At 51.4% G+C, this 17,793-nt stretch overlaps 2 protein-coding genes across 5 annotated transcripts; one reads left to right on the plus strand and one right to left on the minus strand.

Annotated features, from left to right (window-relative positions):
- Positions 1-657: 657 nt before the first annotated feature.
- Positions 658-3,812, plus strand: c17h8orf33 (chromosome 17 C8orf33 homolog). Of its 2 annotated transcripts, none has more exons than XM_066689037.1 (8): positions 658-862; positions 1,203-1,253; positions 1,379-1,469; positions 1,942-2,079; positions 2,271-2,755; positions 2,831-2,921; positions 3,070-3,216; positions 3,423-3,812. In XM_066689037.1, exons 2-8 carry the CDS (start codon positions 1,245-1,247, stop codon positions 3,599-3,601), a joined length of 1,140 nt encoding a protein of 379 aa, XP_066545134.1. In that variant the 5' UTR covers positions 658-862; positions 1,203-1,244; the 3' UTR covers positions 3,602-3,812. The 2 variants fall into 2 exon arrangements, with proteins under 2 accessions (XP_066545134.1, XP_066545135.1); XM_066689038.1 differs by having other exon boundaries at positions 667-862; positions 2,373-2,755.
- Positions 3,703-17,760, minus strand: LOC136712434 (dynein axonemal assembly factor 8). 3 transcript variants are annotated; one of them, XM_066689023.1, is made up of 31 exons: positions 17,296-17,760; positions 17,005-17,096; positions 16,531-16,638; positions 15,887-16,165; positions 15,595-15,694; positions 14,473-14,632; positions 13,848-14,015; positions 13,318-13,629; positions 13,037-13,193; positions 12,704-12,895; positions 12,409-12,570; positions 10,979-11,170; positions 10,543-10,659; positions 10,153-10,297; positions 9,250-9,559; positions 8,955-9,070; positions 8,688-8,842; positions 8,352-8,490; positions 8,138-8,269; positions 7,831-8,025; positions 7,318-7,611; positions 7,115-7,177; positions 6,843-6,896; positions 6,563-6,732; positions 6,148-6,346; positions 5,928-6,022; positions 5,573-5,675; positions 4,613-4,827; positions 4,407-4,492; positions 4,269-4,338; positions 3,703-4,147 (listed from the first exon to the last, which is right to left on the minus strand). In XM_066689023.1, exons 2-31 carry the CDS (start codon positions 17,083-17,085, stop codon positions 3,992-3,994), a joined length of 4,725 nt encoding a protein of 1,574 aa, XP_066545120.1. In that variant the 5' UTR covers positions 17,086-17,096; positions 17,296-17,760; the 3' UTR covers positions 3,703-3,991. The 3 variants fall into 3 exon arrangements, with proteins under 3 accessions (XP_066545120.1, XP_066545119.1, XP_066545118.1); XM_066689022.1 differs by having other exon boundaries at positions 4,407-4,827; positions 6,148-6,343; XM_066689021.1 differs by having other exon boundaries at positions 4,407-4,827.
- Positions 17,761-17,793: the final 33 nt, after the last annotated feature.

The following is a 17,793-nucleotide window of genomic DNA, read 5'->3' on the forward strand; positions in this document are numbered from 1 at the left end:
TTTAAGGATGAGTCACAGCGTGTAAAGACTGATTTTTAAGACATACACAACCTGTTGCTGGGCTTCAATAGGCCTCTTGCCACACTGTACCCTGGCACAGCATGCAAAATGAGTTTCTGACAGGGAAGTTTATAAAATAGGTGTGCTTCATCATCAGCTTTCTAGAATAACACAACCCATAACAAACCCCCGAATACGCAGAGCGAACACGGACCTCTACAAAACAGTATCCCTTGCTTGGGGTGCTCTTCCATAAGTCAGGGCTAGTCTGAGAGCATTGAATTACATTACCAATGGCAAACTCTGGGGTGGAAAGATTGAAACCTCTTGACCTGTCAGACAGATGTGTCGCTGATTATGAATCCTGTATTGGATTCCCACACATCAATCCATGTGATCCCTAAATCCAAAGGGCACTGGAGTTGTGTCAGAGGCTTGCTGCCCTCTGGGGTGTTGAAAATGGTCAGTTTAAGATGACAAATAAAGACAAGTTAAAAAGGGTTAAGATGAATAACAGATTGGTAAACGTTACCACTCTATAGAATCAACGAGAAGTATAGTTTAATGAATACCTTTTAAGTAAATAATTCAATAAATAACACTGTTTCCTGTGAATAAGTTTGACTACAACTGTGTTTTACGTATATACAAAGACCGAAGCACATTTACAAGCATACTTTGCCACATTAAGTGGACGCTGGCAGAGCGGAACTGATCTCCGCTGGGTCCCCGGCTGCGGGGGACCTAAAACCAGGACGGACCGCCCGACATGTGAGGCTGTGCTGGACGGGATTTCTTCCATCTCTTAATCCACTGTGTTAATGTTGTGACGGCAGCTACGAGGGAAAGTTAAAAGCAGCAGGTAATGTATCTGTGTCGCTGTAGGGAAATGCACTGAGCTTTCCTTCGTTTAGCTCGTCTGGAAACCGACAAAACAAACAGTTTATCCGCGCTGATGTGGTTGAGAATTAAAATCTCTATCTGTTGTTGCGTGCGGTTAACCATCTTTTAATACAAATGCAATGGCTTAGATACAATAACTAATACTGATGATGAAAATGTAATATGCAGATTTAATGGCGTCTTCGGTTGATTTTTGAACGTTGCAGTTTGTCAGCAAGATGAGGCTCAAAGTAAATGATGCACTGTTCACTGTTTTTGACTTGCGTTGAGTTGGTTTGAATGCATGTCTTTGTGCGCAGGAACCCGGGAATGCGCGTCTGGCCCGCGGACTCCAATCTGTGATGGAAGAGGTAACTTCATCATGACGTCACTCAGCTGTGGTCTTGTATGATTGGATCATTGCAGTGGATGATACTGCGTCATAAGCCAGTACTGGAGCAGTTCCTGTGTTTTGACGTTTGCGCTCTTGTTCCAGGCTCCTTGGGGGACCTTCCAGGATGAGCTTGACTGGTGTATCCGGCAGCTGGAGACCGACTTACTGAGGGGCGACCCCAGCCCAGTGCAAGGTCAGCGCCGCTTTTCTTTCCTCCAGTAATGAGTTGGGGTTAAAGTGAGGCTGTGGTCACCTGAGGTTTAAGACTCCAGTCCTGGGGGGCCGCAGTGTCTGCTGGGTTTCCTTCCAGCCCAGCTCTTGGCTCCTTAATTGGTCTAATTAAGCAATTAACTGGATGAATTGGAACACTTCTCTCAAGACTCTGACATGTTTTGTGGGTTCGATGTGGGTTTTGAGTCATCTACAAGTAGTCAGGTATCCGCTATAAAAATAAAATAACCCCATCTTATTTATTGAGTAAGTGGGATCTGTTGGAACAAAAAACAAGACACTGTGGCCCCCCAGGACTGGAAACCTTTTGGTGTTTGCTGTGTTTGCCTTTGAATCTGGGTCTGTTGGGCAAAGTGCCAGCATGGCTGTTGGCCTGTACTGAGCACCTCTCTCTCTCTCTCTCTCTCTCTCTCTCTCTCTCTCTCTCTCCACAGTGGAGGACGCGAGGCACGTGCTCAGTGTGCTGCAGTCTCAGAACGCCCCTGTCACAAGGAAACGCAAGGTGATGCACCGGGCATTTGGGGACTACAGGCACAGGATGACCGCGGAGCACAGGGAACAGGAGGCCGCAGGTAGCACGGGCTCCTGAGGTGCGAGACGCGTCTCGTGCTGGTTTGTGGTTTGCGTGTGAAGTCTGTGTGCTGTGTGCGTTTGAAAGAACACTTTTGAGAGTCAACATGTGACAGAAACACTGAGAAACTGTTCTATACAAAGTATCCATGCCAAAGCGTGTGTGTTCCTGTGTGTGTGCTGTGCTGTGCAGGGGCTGCGCAGCAGGGGGCCGGTGCGGCGCTCAGGAGGCAGGCGGGCGATGGGGGCAGCTTCACCCGCACCGACAACTCCTTCACATTCAACTTCTTCCCAGACGGCTCGGCGGCAGGAGCCCGGGAAGAGGCAGAGACCCCCGCCGCCCCCATGCTGACGGACACCGCAGCGCCCGGCCCCAGCCTCCTGCCGGGAACGGGTCCCGGCTTCGCCTTCGACTTCCGGATCCCTGCCGAGGAGCAGGACGCCCCCAGGACTCTGGGGGACGTTCAGGAGGGAGAAGACCCCAAAGAGGGCAACTCGGCGGCCGCACAGGACACCAACCCCGCCTCTGAACCGCCGCCCTCCAAATCGCAGAAAAAGAAGAAGAAGAAGAAGAAAGCTGGCGACAAGATCCCGGCGGAGGGCAGCGAGAGCCAGGCGAAGCAGCCGGCCGCCTTGCAGGGGCCCCGGCCCACCCCCTCGGGGGAACCCGCGGCGCCGGTAAGCACAGCTCTCTAGGGGAACCCGTCTCCCCCGCGCCTCTGTGTCTGATCACACCCTCCCCGTCTGTTGCAGTCCTCCGATCAGCAGCTGGCGCGAGAGCTGGACTGGTGCATCGAGCAGCTGGAGCTGGGCCTTCACACACAGAAGTCCAATCCGAAACAGGGTGAGGGACCCCGTCGCTTCGTCCTCATCCCATTAAAACCCCCTCCTGTCCGTGGGAGAGTCCGGTGGCGCTGCAGCAGTGTCATTACTGTAAGTGAAGACTAGGCCGGTGGTGTGTCTGAGGCCGTGCTCTCCTTGCCCCCCCGCAGTGGAGGAGGCCACTCGGGCCCTGAGGACCCTGCGCAGCAGCAAAGCCCCGCTGGTGAAGAAGAGGCAGGTGATGAGGGCCACGCTGGGCGACTACAGGAAGAAGATGGAGGAGGAGAAAGCCAAGCAAGCTAAACTCCTACAGGCGGGTGAGATCTGTGGTTTTGCTTCCATTGGTTTTTATTCAGCCCTTTTATGCATCCGAATAAAGCGCCTAAAGCATCCGTTAAGCATAAACAGCCTTTAGACTTAAAGTTTGTGAACCAAAACCGAAGCTTTAAAGAAGGCCAGTGCATTCTGGGTTGCTCTGCTCGGTGCCGCTGTGGTTTAGCCCTGTCCTGTCCTGTCCCTGCAGCTGTGAAGTCGGCCCGTGTCACCGCCGTGTCCGAGCCCCTCAAGAAGCCCGTGTTCCACAGGAGGGCGGAGCGCCGGCCGCAGTCTGGACCCCTCGACCGCCCGGACGCCCCGGACCCCGGCGTGGGCGGGTTCGTCTACACCCCGGCGCAGGACGAGTTCAGGTTCAACTTCTTCTGAGCGCGGCGCGGCTCCGGGACGCTGTGTGGAGAGGGGTCTGTGTGTTTTGTGTGTGTGTGTAACATCTGTAGTCTGAGAGAAGACCCGTTATGTATTCACCAGCTGATTCTCTAGGACCTTTAGCTGGCTGACACATTTCTTACCTCATTCCAGATTCATGAATTGTCTGATTTGGTGCCAATATTTAAATAAATGAGTGGGTAAGAATAAATGAGTGGCTTCTCATTTAACAGATCTAGCTGCTATAGCTGGAGTGATTATATACATTTGTATTAATGCAGGTTCATGTCTTACTGCATATTCCCATGTCATGGTGGATACAAACACTATTACCTAATGAATTTGTGTGAACCTCTTAATATATTACTTTATTTTAATATACATGTGCACTTAGAGAACAGAAGTGGGCGGCTGTCCAGGGTATGGCTCGTGTCCTTGGCTTCTGGAAGCCTCCGCGGCCCTGGAGCCCAGGCGGGGGGGCAGTGGCTCGATGCCGTGCTGGCTGGCTGGAGACAAGGCGGGGAACAGGGAGTGCAGCAGCGCCGCCTGGAGAGATGTTAACTGTTAGACAAACGGCACTTCAGGAGTTTATTCACTGTGGGCTTGGAGGTCAGGGCAGGGACCAGTTTTTATGGTCCTTTAAAAGCGCTCTGAGCGTGGAACTTGCCTGTCTCTCGCTGTGGGGGAACAGCAGGCTCTGCCTCGCCTCCTGCAGCTCGGGCCGCTCCCAGCAGACACTGCAACAGAGCAGACTGTGAGTCGACCTGCTCCGGGGCGGGGGGGCGGCTGTGGATATTCATCTCACCTGTCCAGCACTGAAGCGAAGCAGGTGACCGTGTTGTCTCCCTCCAGCGCCAGGATGAGACAGGGCCCTTCAGACAGCGCGGCGCTCTGCGGGGGACACGGAGGGTCAGCAGTACCGCTCCCCGGCCCCCAGCGGCATACGAGATGCTGTTTTTGTAACTGTGGTCCGACTGCGTGATCACGGCGAGCTTCAGAGACGCCACTCACCACTGCGCCGCTCTCCCAGGACGGCTGCAGCGCCTCCCCGACGCGCTGACGCTGCTGTCTGTCCAGGGCGCACAGTCGCCCCCCCACCAGGCGGCAGGCTCTCTGTGCCAGCTGATCCAGCAGCTCGGCCCACGGGGCGGGGGGGCATGCCTGCAGGAGCCGGGAGGGGACCAGCAGACAGGCGGTCTGACGGAGAGCACTGCACCCTGAGGGCCCTGCCGCACAGACACACAGTCACAGGACCGTCACGGCCCCGTCTGCACTGCAGGGGGCCACAGCCGGCCACGCTCACATTGCAACATACATGTACAATGTCTATGGCACGTGAGATTTAGAGTTCTGACATGCATTGAGAGATATCTTTAAACCATTTACAGATGTCTAATTAAGGTGCTTTTGAAAGATATCTCTAAATGATTTGTAGATCTCTTTAAATTATCTTCAAATTACTTCCTGTTTCCTCATTCCTCATTTACATAGACATTAATGAAGACGTGAACAGGAAGTGATAATCGTGGGCTACATACAGGAAGTCATTTGCAGATATCTCAAAATGATTTAAAGATCTCTAAACCAGTGGTTCTTTATCCTGGTCCTAGAGGGCCCCCTACCCTGCTGGTTTTTGTTCCAACTGAGCTCTCAATTACTTAATTGAACCCTTAATTTACTAAATCAGAGCCTTTTAATTATTTTTAACAGTAGGGGTTTTAAGTTAAGTAACATTGTATAAGGAAATTATCTTATTAAGGAACCAACTTTTTATCAGTTACACAATTTAAAGATTAAAATGTAATCAAATTACTTCAATTAAGGGTTCAATTAAGTAATTGAGAGCCCGGTTGGAACTAAAACCAGCAGGGTGGGGGACTCTACGTGTACTTTTAAATAAGATAACTTAGATTTAGAGAGAGCTTGAAATATTTGAAGATAAAGAAGATTAAAAAATAAAGCCTCTCTCACGTGCGAGCGGTGTGCGGGGGCTGGGGACTGTGGTCCTGTGGGCGAGCCGGTGGCTGTTCATTGGCTGCATGCTGGCGCTGTGGTCAGAGGTCATACAGGGTATCTGAGAACAGAGGGGCAGGGCTTCACACACACATCTGACTGACTGAACCCCTGTAGTGACGCTGCTGCAGCTGTGAGGGATGGAGAGCCAGCGATACCAGATGCTCTGTATATCTGAGCAGTAAAACGAGCAGGTACCAGGTAACAAACCGGTTTAGCATATTATTGCCCTTCATTACTGCTTCTGTTGATAACAATACTACGCCCTGCAGACTGACCCATGCTCGGCCCCACCGGCTTCATCAAAACCCACCTGCTCTCGTGCCATCAGTGCGGTTTCTCTGCAGCACAGACCCTCTGGAAACAGCATCCTGGCGTCCCGCACGGCGCTCCGGTAGGACCGGGACCCTGCGGCACAGGGAGCACAGAGGTGTGAGTCGGGGAAAGCTAGAGCCTGACCTTTCCCTGATGAGTATACAGCGCCGTGCGATCGTATCGGTTCCCCGAGCCATGCCATCAGTCGTGTTGCCCACCGTAGACGCCGTTGTGCAGCAGGTCGGTGCCGTAGTGAGCTCTCCACAGACACGGGTCCTGGGCCCGGGCCACAAGGGGGTCCTCAGGCCCCAGCAGGTCCAGCAGCCTCTTCACTGCGTTCTCTCTCTGGAGACACAGAGCCAGCGAGGGGCCGGACGTCAGGTACTGCACATGGGCGGCCACGGCTCCAGGCTCCTGCTGGGATGGAGAGGGTTACGCTGAGCAGGAACACGTGCTTTACCGCCCGCACCACCGACAGGCCGAACACGGCGGGGGCTCAGAACACGCAGCCTCTGACACGGGCCAGTTAACTCAGAGTGCCTACAGCCGCTCCAGCCTCTCGGCCTCCCGGGCAGCACTGGTGACGTCACAGAGCAGGTCTGACTGAGCCCATGGAGTGAAAGGCTGACGCACCTGGCGCTCGGCTCCGGACACCAGTGCTGCCGCCGCCTGCGGCCCCAGGACCAGCAGGGCCAGACCTACGATGCAGAAGCCGGCCTGTTGGACGCTGCTGAGGATCTTCCCTGGGGAGCTGCGCCACACGCCAGGCTTGAACAGCACCACCGTCACAAGGGGCTCGGGGCCTGAAGGACACAGGAGCAGCGGCTCTAAAGATGCATTTCACTATTCTACTACTGTTTTCAATTAAAGATATATGTATTATATACACACAGATATAAAAATAAATACACACTTTCTACCATGCAACTGAAGACGGACTGTGCCGGGTCAGGACACGGCTGCTTCGCTGAAATGAAGGGAAATGGGCAATTAAAGTGGGGACAGTATTGTAACAGTTCCTTTCAGGCACTGATATATAGATAGATATATATTATCCAGTAAAATCTTTACCACATTGAAAAGGGGAAACCGTTCCGGTGATAGCAGAGGGAGAAGTTAAGACTAATAGACAACTAGCAATTTCTAGAAGCGTAGGGCAGCATCAGAGAAATAAACGGCACTCACCGGGGGGGCGGCTGCTCCTGCTGGGAGGCGGGAGGAACCGTAGCAAGGGACGGGCGCTGTGATCTAGAGAGAACAACACACTGAAGCAGGGGCACAAACACGGGCACTGCCAACCCACCAGCGGGAACACAAGACACGTGCGTTGACCTCTCTGAATTCATCACCCGTGCAGTTCAATCAGGAAATAAATGACCCCTCAGTACCTGGTATCAGCTCCCTGCTGGAGAAGAAGTGGGCCGCCTGCCGGAAGGCCAGCTGCGGTGTGGGCGACATCACTGCCAGGCCAGCGCCGCAGTCCTGCAGGAGGCGGTACAGGAAGGCGAAGGCGTCGACCCTCCGCAGAGCGCAGACCAGGGCGGGCGCGGACGCCAGGGCCGCCAAGCTGCCCCGCCACTGCTGGTCCCCCACCTCGAAGGGGCTGACCTCACAGGCCTGGGGGTCCGACAACACGGGGAGCCACTTCAGCGCCAGCAGCTCGAACCCTTCTTTCACGGCACCTGCGGGGGGTGGGGTGGGGGGTTGGGCGTATCGCAGAGTCACACCTGGCCCAACTCAGCACAGCGCTCTCTGGGGGAGCCGAGCGTTTATCTGATGAGGTGCTTTATTATGTCATGCTTTTGACAAGTGTGTGGTTGGGACAACTGTCCGTCCCCTCGAGGGGCTCAGACATTAATAATAATAATAATAATAATAATAATAATAATAAAGTGAGGTACCCGCTGTGCCTCCGAGCTGGGCGGCCTCCCCTCTCAGCACCCTGCGCAGGACGGCTGCTCCAGGTCCCTCGATGTCGGCCCCGGTCAGAGTCAGGACCACCACCTGCTCCACTTCCGGGTTGGAGGGAAAGCTACGAGTGGACCGCAGGCTGTGGTAGACGCTGTCGCAGTCCGGCACCAACCACATGGACCTGCCTACAGAGGGACGCCACGTCAGCATCGACCCACACAGCGGCTGGGGGGCGGGCACATTTCAGACAGCACAGGAAGATATTATACGAGAGCAGGAAAGAACCTGCTGCCCTACCCAGGCTGTGCAGGAGGCGGTCGCTGTAGGGCAGTGCGTGGAAGCAGCTGCCGGTCTCCAGCCGGACGTTGAGGGGCAGCCTGCGGTTCACTGGGCCCGTCAGACCCTGCTCTGCAAACTCGCTCATGAGACCTGGAGGAGCGGGGCGGAACGGGACCGTTATCACAGCGTCAGATGACGACCCGCGCGCTCGACGCCGTGGAGCGGGGCGCACCTGTCAGCAGGCCGGCACAGTGGTGCAGGGCGTTCTCCCTCCGCAGCAGGACCGCCAGGCAGTGCGAGGGCAGCGCGACGGGTGGCTCGTCCTCCGCTGAGAGGCCATACGGAGGGGGCGGAGAGCAGTAGACGGGGATCTGACAGTCAGTCACCAAAGTTGGAGAGACGAGGGATCAAAGGTCATTCACGTGCTTTTAAACCCCCATTAAGGCAGAATAAAAACACACAGACAATTAAAACAGCCATCCGTTTTCTTCGGTCATCTTAGGCCGATAATGTAACCGTCTCTGTCGATTAGGTATGATGTCATTGGTCTTCCACCTCAGTCACAGACCTGCCGGCTCGTCAGACCCAGGCCCTGGGCTCGTCTGGGGGAGAGCTGCAGCCGCTGGAGACCCCGAAGGCTGAAGCCTCGCTTACAGCACACCGACAGCACATCTCCAAAGCAACAGGGGGGCACGGCCGGGGACACCAGCAGGAAGATATCCGCTGCAGGGAGGGGGAGGAGAGCAAGACATCAGAAAAGGAACGGATGCACACACGGCATTGAAGACAGGGCCAGAGACGGAGGCGGACCCGGCGTTTCAGAAAGGGTTCTCACCTGCGACTGTCGCACTGAGAGCCGCGGGGAGGCAGGCCGAGTCCCGGGGGCTGGGGCCTTGGTCGCCACGCTTACTGTCCTCTCTGAGGGACAGGGATGGCGCCACGGGGACAGACCTGTGAGGGACAATCACTGCTTCTGTGTTTCATGATCCTACGTTCTGTACAGCAGTCAGAAGAGGGAGAGTCTAAACACAGGCAGGTGGAGGAAATCCTCTCTAACCAGGCCGTGTGTCACAGGGTGGAATACAACAGCCACACGCCCTTTGCTGCTGCTGCTCTAGATTAATGTCTACCTGTCCGTGGGTGCGGGACCGCAGCTCTGTGGGCCAACAGGAACCACTCCCTCCTTGGGGGCCCTCCCCCCAAACCAGACGCAGAGCTCCCGCTGGATGCGGACGGCCGGGCGGGGGGAGTAGAACAGGGGCAGGTCTCGGCTGTGGCAGTGCAGGGCGTTGATGGAGTTGGGGTCGGTCACCCTGGCCAGCTCTGGGTCCAAAGGGCCTGTGAGGTCCTGCCACACACAGCTGGCCCTGGGGCCTCTGAACGCCAAGGCCAGCACAGGCAGGGGGCCGCAATCCCGTTCGCAGGCAGGGGGCAGACCACCTGAGGCACAGGCACATTGCTCTGTCACCGGCCGGCACGCAACACAGCAAATGGTAGACGGTCTAGAACAGGGGTTCTTACCCCTGATCCTGGAGGACCCCCTGCCCTGCTGGTTTTTGTTCCAACCGAGCTCTCAATCACCTAATTGGAGTAATTTCCTAAATCAGAGCCTTTTAATTATTTTAAACAGTAGGGGTTTTCAGTTAAGTATAAAATTGTATACGGAACTTATATTATGAATGAACCAACTTTTTACCAGTTACACAATTTAAAACGTAAAATATAAGCCAATTAGCATTTCAATTAAGGGTTCAATTAAGTAATTGAGAGCTCTTTTGGAACTAAAACCAGCAGGGTGGGGGGGTCCCTGGTCTAGAACAAAATCTTTTCTGTTAAAAAAGCTAGAAAAAAAAGTTAAAGTACTGGTTACCTTTAGATTTTTTTTCAGGTTTTCTTTCTTGCCCACTTCATGTGATACAATCAGAAAATTAATGTTTTTATCCATGAGTGGTCCGTGTCAGGCGTGTCGCAAGAGCATCCTCTATCTACCCAAGCAGCTCAGCGATTTCCTGGCCGCACCAGGGGGCCCGTACCTGTGCTGGCGCTCAGCAGACCGGGTGGTGGGAAGAGCAGGCGCAGTCCACACACGTCCAGGCTGGCGTCGAGGAGCAGCTGGAGGGTGTGGTGAGTCACCAGGGGGTCCTGCCACAGCATCCGGTAGGCCAGAGCCATCGCCACCTGGGATCGACACGCAGTTTCGGGTTTTTGAGCCTTTGAGACTTACATGGAATAAGTTTCTTCATTTTTTTTAGGCATGTTGTAAAAACAGTGGGCATCTAACCTGATGCTATACATTCTAATAAAAATATTTCTGAATCATATAATATAAGAGGTAAAGAGGACAAACAGGCTTTTTATTCATTTATGACCAGCAGTCCTTCTGTCATGAGGGGTGGTCCCTGCTGATGCCCGTGCGGCGGTACCTCGGGGTTGGTGTGGGGCGTGCTTGTGGGGTCCCCTGCGCTCTCACAGGCCTGGTCCTCCGTCTCCAGTGTCCGCCAGTAGAATCCAAGTCTCGCTCCGAAGACCTTCTCCAGCGCCTGAAACACAGGTGACACGGCACACACTGATTCTGACGGGAAACGCATCTCTTTGACACAGGCACTTTAAATCACAGAGCTACGGCACAGATCACAAACCAGGTGTCCTCAGGGACCTCGTTTGAGTCACGGCCCCCCATAGTTCATTTTAAAGACTGACTTTAAATGTCTGTCTTTAAAATGTAAAGTGTAAATGTCCTTTAAGAAAAATTAAATATAAAATTTCAGTACGCCTGCGTTTTTATTTGATGGATTCTATTCCAACCTGCTGAAAAAGACATTTGTTTTGTACAGATCATCACCCTGCCGGCAGCTGTACCTCCTTCTCGGGGTTGACGGAGACAAAGCTGTCGAGGCGGGTGGCGGGCGGCCTGAAGTGCGGGGGATGGGCCTGCCTGCTCAGCAACCAGCTGAGCTGTGGTGCCCAGTGGACGACGGCGCTCAGAGCCGTCTGGGACAGGAACCGGCCCACACGCTGGGGGAACAGGGCGCTGCTCCGCTCCTCTTGCCGCTGCAAAGACAAGGCTTCTGATTCACTGCTTCACCACGCAGCACAAACTATATACATGGGACTCTTATTGTGTCATAACAGCATTTATTATAATTGATTACAAATACTATTTTGTGGTACAAGTCAAAGATATATATATAAAACTAATATATTAGATTGCAGCTTTCAAGAGCTCATCATGTAGAAAGGAATATATACATACAGGTGACAAATTAAGGAAAAACCTGAATAAATGAGTGGAGGAAAATAATGAATACCGACGCCTCCAAACTGCATGATACAATTAATCAATTAACATCCTATCCTGCTCTGTGGCATGTATACAAATGCTGAGCTGGCCCAGCTGACCTCGGTTTTGGATCAAGATGGCAAGAGGAAAGGATCTCAGTGACTGTGAAAGAGGGGTCATTATTGGGGCATTATTGGGGCACGAATGGCAGGAGCTTCAGTCACACAGACGCTCAACTGGCTCGTGTTCTGGACAAGTGGGCGAGTGCATGTGTGGGACACCAAGAGAACGGGACAGGCCTGACTGCTGGACCCCTACAGTGAGGGGGTCCGGAGCCTCTGTTATGCTGTGGGGTCATTTTCCTGGCATGGTTTGAGTCCACTTGTCCCCTTAGAGAAGGGTCACTGCAAATCATGACAGAGTGATTCTGAGTGATCACCTTTATCCTATGGTGACACATTTCTGTCCTGATGGGAGTGGTCTCTTCCAGGATGACAATGCCCCCATCCACAGGGCACGAGGGTCACTGAATGGTGTGATGAGTATGAAAATGATGTGAATCATATGCTATGGCCTTCACAGTCACCAGATCTCAACCCAATTGAACACCTATGGGAGATTCTGGACTGACGTGTTAGACAGCGCTCTCCACCACCATCATCAAAACCCCAAATGAGGGAATATCTTTTGGAAGAATGGAGTTCATCCCTCCAGTAGAGTCCAGAGACTCGTACAATCTGTGCCAAGAGCATTGAAGCTGTTCTGGGGTTCGTGGTGCCCAACACTTTACTGAGACACTGCATGTTGGTCTTTCTTTTAATTTGTCACCCGTCTGTATGTATAATTTAGTTTATTTAAAACAAAAAAAAAACTGTTTGTGAAGCCGGTGACACTAAACGAAGAAACAAAACCAGCGGGTTGTCAGTGAGTGCGAACGGTGACTGTGTCGTATTCATCATTTTGCTGAGACTATTTCACCAGGGAGTCGCAGTGAGATTGAAATGCTCACTCTGTGTCTCCTGGTGCGCGGGGGCCCCTCCTCGTACGAAGTGGCGCACACATACAGCGCCAGGCCGCCCCCCCCGCACAGCTGCTGCAGCCCCGCCACCCAGAACGGTGGCCGTCCGTCTGCGCCGGCACTCTCCTCGCAGCTGTGGGGGTCCGGACCCACCTGCAATGCAATGCAGAGACGCAGGAGAAATGAAGACAACAGACACCCGTCCCAACAGAGAGAAAGGCTTTTCTCTTTGTAATGTCGTTCTATCGTTTTCATCTTCACCTATCTTAAAATGTCAAATACTCACCAAGGACAGAAACCAGGCCACCAGGCAGTTATACACAGTAGCCCCCGTTACTGCCGAGCTGAGGGTCGGTCCGTTGGCCTGAGTACCTGCGGTCACCTGGCCAGGACTGGACAGACGCACGGTCAGCAGGACAGTCTCTCTGTTTGCACTCTCTGGACACAGAGGGCTAACTGACGGGAGATAGGAGGCCTCCTGACAGAGCAAAACAAAAGTCATTGTTTAATCCAACTCCAATGTACTCAGGCCCCAGTCTTCTAATATAATAATGTATAAAATAATGTAACTCTTCCCAGGGTGTACTGCACATGAACCAAAGTGGGCCTCTGTCCTCACCACGTCGTACAGCACAGAAGTGGCCGGGGCGGTGGGCTGCCTGCCCGGGGCCAAGCGCTGGGGTTTGAAGGCCTCCAGGTGCTCGTGGAGCTGCTGTCGCCGGGCCGCCTCCTTCTGCTGCTGCTCCCTGCGCTCTGGATCCCGAGACGCCTCGGCCCTGCGGAGAGAAGTGTCGCAGACTGGAGAGTGTTATAATAACACAGGCCCTGATTCCATGAATCCGAATAAGAACCAGTCGCTCAGTGTTTTCCGATACACTAAGAAATGGGGCGACATCGTACCTCCGGTTTGCGAGGATCTCTTCGTCCTTCTTGCCGACGGTGGTGGTCTGCTCCGGGTGGACGCTCTCCCCGGGGCCTGTCCCTCCTTCCTGGGGCCTGTCCGGCTGGCTCTGCGTCTCAGGTGCGGGGGGTTTCACGCCCGGCCCTGCAAGCTGTGTCTCTCCACCAATCCCGCTCGGGGTTGGGCTGCGAAGTTTCTTCCTCCTCTTGGCTGATCCGGTCCGGTGTCGCTTCACAGCACCGGCTGTCCCTGTGTCCCCCCGGTTCGCTTCTCGCAGCTTTTGGAGCAACAAGCTCTTCCCAGTCAGTTCACTGCGAGGACGTGAAGCACAGGTTAGAGCTCGGATCCCAGCACGGCTGCCCTGAGGAATGAGCTTTAATGGGACGCTTTTAAAGGCTTTTCACATTGGAGACAGTGTTTCTAAACCGTTAAACAGATAATGTCAGAGGTTTTCACTCATTCACTGAGCTCAGTCCCTCTTCCTTTAATAAACAGTTCCCACATCTGCTAATAAACTGGGAGCAGACACCTGTGGTTTCTGGGTTCTGTGGGTCCGGTGCTCTGCTCCAGTGTTTCTGCCGTGGGGGGGTGTCTGGGGGGCTCAGGGTCGCGCAGGTCGATGTGGACTGTAGGAGCTTCGGCTCTTCGGTCCCTTGGTAGCTCTGATTCCACTCCCTTAAGGAGCCAGCGTCCATTCCTGACTCAGAGAAGCAAATCGTAAGGAATCAGCCCAGGGCGGCCATTCGTCAGGTTTTATACCGGAGGGTCCATTTCTCAGCTGGTCTGTCCCCTGTCTGGTATGGATATTGTATTGTTTGTTTCCATTGGTCTTTTTTACTTTCTTAGTTACATCAGTCGTCTTAATGGATGCAAAGATGGTTTCTATTTGATCTGAATCGGCACGATTTGTCGGCAAATCACACATTGCACAGTCAGGGGGGTCTGGTCGAAGGTTATAGGTTGGGAAGCGCAGACTGAAAAGATTTGTTCATTCATAAAGTGTGTGGGGGGTGTCCTGTTACATCAGTGGCCACCCTAAATCAGCCCCTATTCTAAAACTGTATGTGTTACATTTCAGTCACATCTTGCAAAGTCTATTTTAAACGTGTATTATTAAATACAGCATACAGACATACAGAGCATATCTCCAGTACCTGAGATCTTGGGCATGAAGTGAAGAGACAGTATTGAGCCCCGAGTCTGGAGCAGCAGGCAGGGTGTCTTCCTTATCTTCCACTCTCTCTATGGCCTGCTTCACACACAGGGCAGTCAACCTCTCCATCAGACCGGCCTCAGCCCTCCCCCTGGCCCGGTCTGGTGATAAGAAATAACTGATTTTAACATTTCCAGTGACACACGGCATTAAAAAGAAAAATGACAGTAAACGCATTGCGCAATTGTTTGGTGAAATGGCTGTCATAGACTGGCTGATAATACGTTCTTCAATAAGACAGTAATCTGGGGAACAGTATAATCTCTTACAGTAGGAATCCTACCATTAAATAATATTTAGATATAACTCTCCTTATATGGTAATAATGACAACAACAACAACAATACTGTATAACAAAATAAACATTATACAGTATTTGTATTCTCCTGACTGAAAGGTGGAATGACAGTAATTTAAATGAAAAATTCAATGTTCTCGGCAATAAGGAACACAAATAATGACATTATGATATAAAAAAACATTACGTAGTTTAAATTAAAAATACATAAATACAGTTTCATTGTAATTAAAGTCAATGATACATTTTTGAGGTAAATTCAGAAACCACTAAGATTTGCCGTGTGATAAACGACAGCCATTAATTCTTCTGCAGACACGAGATTTTATACACAACTGCACTGAAAACAGCCTAATGAGGTGTGACACACGAGCAGCGTCTTCACTGCTGATACTCGCTAATTGAATCTCAGACGCACCGCCAAACATTTAGATTAATCAGCCTGAGTTTTGCCTTAATCTCCTGTGACAAACATGGATGTTTGTTTTCCTCCACAACAGCTTAATTGAATATCTCAAGAACAAATCCCTTTGCTTTTTGCAATTGGATCAACTGGTTTAATGATTTTCTTCCAGGCAGGTCTTTAATTATGTCAGAATTAGTGCGCTGATAATGGCCTGTCCTTACTCGTTTTAAACGGTTTTTTTGCGACACTGAAATGAAACACTTTATTTAACAATAGCTGAGTTATTGAATTGGGTCCATCCACTTCCATGTCCTTCCAGGGAACTCAGATGTAAGCAGCCCGGCGTCAATGTGCCGTACCAGTGTGTGCGGCTATAGGCGCCGGGTCCTCAGCAGTGGCCGTGTCCCCCCTGTGCATCAGGGTCTGCAGAGCTTCATCCAGGTCCCACTGCTCCAGCAGCTAAGGCAACATAGGACAGCCAAATCAAACCTCTTATTAGATGCATACCATTTCATTTAAAAGATAAATAGATCTATGAATTATTTAAAATATCCCAAATCTTGCAAGTCTCTTCAAAGACACTTATTATTTTGGCAAATGTAACTTGCTTTGTATTTATTTTTTCTCCAACTGACAGATACTCCAACCTACCTGCAGAGAAAGCCCGTTTGATTGGACTTTCTCAGGCTTTTCTCGCAGCTCCTCCTGGGATTGGGAACGCAGCAGCTCCCTGAGGCCGACTGTTCTCCCATGAGCCTCGGCATCTAAATCCTCCTCAGGACCGTCTCCATTGGCAGATGAGGTTCTCTCTCCTCTGGCTGCATCAGCAGAGACGCATGACAGGGGGAAGGCAAGGTCATCCGAAATGCTCCGATCACTGGATTTCCCCTCAGTCCAACACTGCCTTGGTTTCCTCCCTCTAAGTTGTTCCTAGAATATAAAAAGAAGATTAAATTAAAGATGCAAAAAGTTGTCAAAAGCATGACACAATACATGACACAATATATTACATATGTAAAACAAATATTTGCAAAGGTTTAATTCTGTTTTGTCAACTTGCTGATACATTTGTTAAAAATGAAAGTGTTCACACCAGTATAAGAATACAAAGGGCTATCATATAATGCAATTTAAAAGCCCCTTTAATCAAGCCAGAATGCACTTTAAGTCACCTATAATTCTGATGATGTTTTTAAAAAAATTAGTTACATTAAGCAAAACAAAAACATCTGTGAAACCACAAGGTTTCCACCAAGCTGAACCATATCTTTATATACATTAATTAACTAATTTACCTCGAGCTCTGGGTCCTCGAAGAATAAGTAGTGGGACTCCTCTGACGATCCTGGGAGCAGGGGAGCTGGGTCTCGGTTAGAGACCAACAGCTCCTCCTCACCGTCGGACTGCGGAGAGGGACGGGACAGGACAGGACGGGACAGGATGGGACAGGGCTGACATTGAATCCCTGCTGGCCGATTGAACTTCTCCCAGTCAGGGTCAGTTCTGGTCCTGGTGTAGCAGTGGTTCTGCTAATTGAACTAGTGAATTACATTATTCGTCAAAACTAATACTGTGCAGTGTATTGAAACATCCCCTTGAAAGCAGAGTGACTGTAGTTCTACCCAGTTTTACACCAAGACCATAGCATCAATGGGATCACTGTGGACACTACTGTCCCGGCCAGAGTCTCTGAAAGATCAGGCCATTACTAATATATCTGTTAAGACACACACACTGAAATGCGAGACACTGTCCACAACGGGGCTTACTGTGCCGCAGGAGGCGTCCGAGTCCAGGGCCGGGATGCAGGCCGGCACACGGGCGAGCATGGAGCGGCAGTCCGAGCTCATTCTCACCCAGACTGCAACAGACAGTAAGACAGTGAGGAATTATGAATTGACCATTGGAAAGCTCTCCATACACCCGATAACAATCACTAATGACGGCACACCTGGATTTCCTATAGGCCCCCACAGGCCCCCACAGGCCCGCAAAGCATCTCTGGCTACTACGGTCTTTCACCTCGACTAACTAAATAACTAGACATTAAGAAGCCATACCTTGCGGATGTGTATAACGTCCAATTGCACATAAAAAGGCGAAACTTTAAAAACAAAACGGACTTTTTTGGCCGCCGTCTCGAGCTCTTACAGTTGGGCAGTTTGGCGGTTACCAGGGCAACGCGGTGCCGCAGCTGGTCCTGGGACCGGAAGTGATCACGACCCCCCCCCCACACGTCATAAACGCGCACAGATATCAGTTATTACATTAAAACATGTTTTAAAATAACCTTCATTCCGTAATAATGCAAATCTCTCCGAAGTCTGTAGCGAACATAACAAGCGAGATGCTACCCGTCACATAGGTGAGAGGGCCGGTCAATGTGTGTTTGGTGTTTTTTTTTTAAATATGTATAATATTTTTTTAAAGCTGTAACAACTACTTATCGACTATTTTGCCGCTGTTAAAAAGTTTCACCACTGTTTTATGACGTATTTACTCATAATATATCCCTTAAAGGAAACTTAATCTCACACATCCCGCAGACGAACATTAAG

The sequence above is a fragment of the Amia ocellicauda genome, chromosome 17, assembly GCF_036373705.1.
Source record: "Amia ocellicauda isolate fAmiCal2 chromosome 17, fAmiCal2.hap1, whole genome shotgun sequence".
Lineage (NCBI taxonomy): Eukaryota > Metazoa > Chordata > Actinopteri > Amiiformes > Amiidae > Amia > Amia ocellicauda.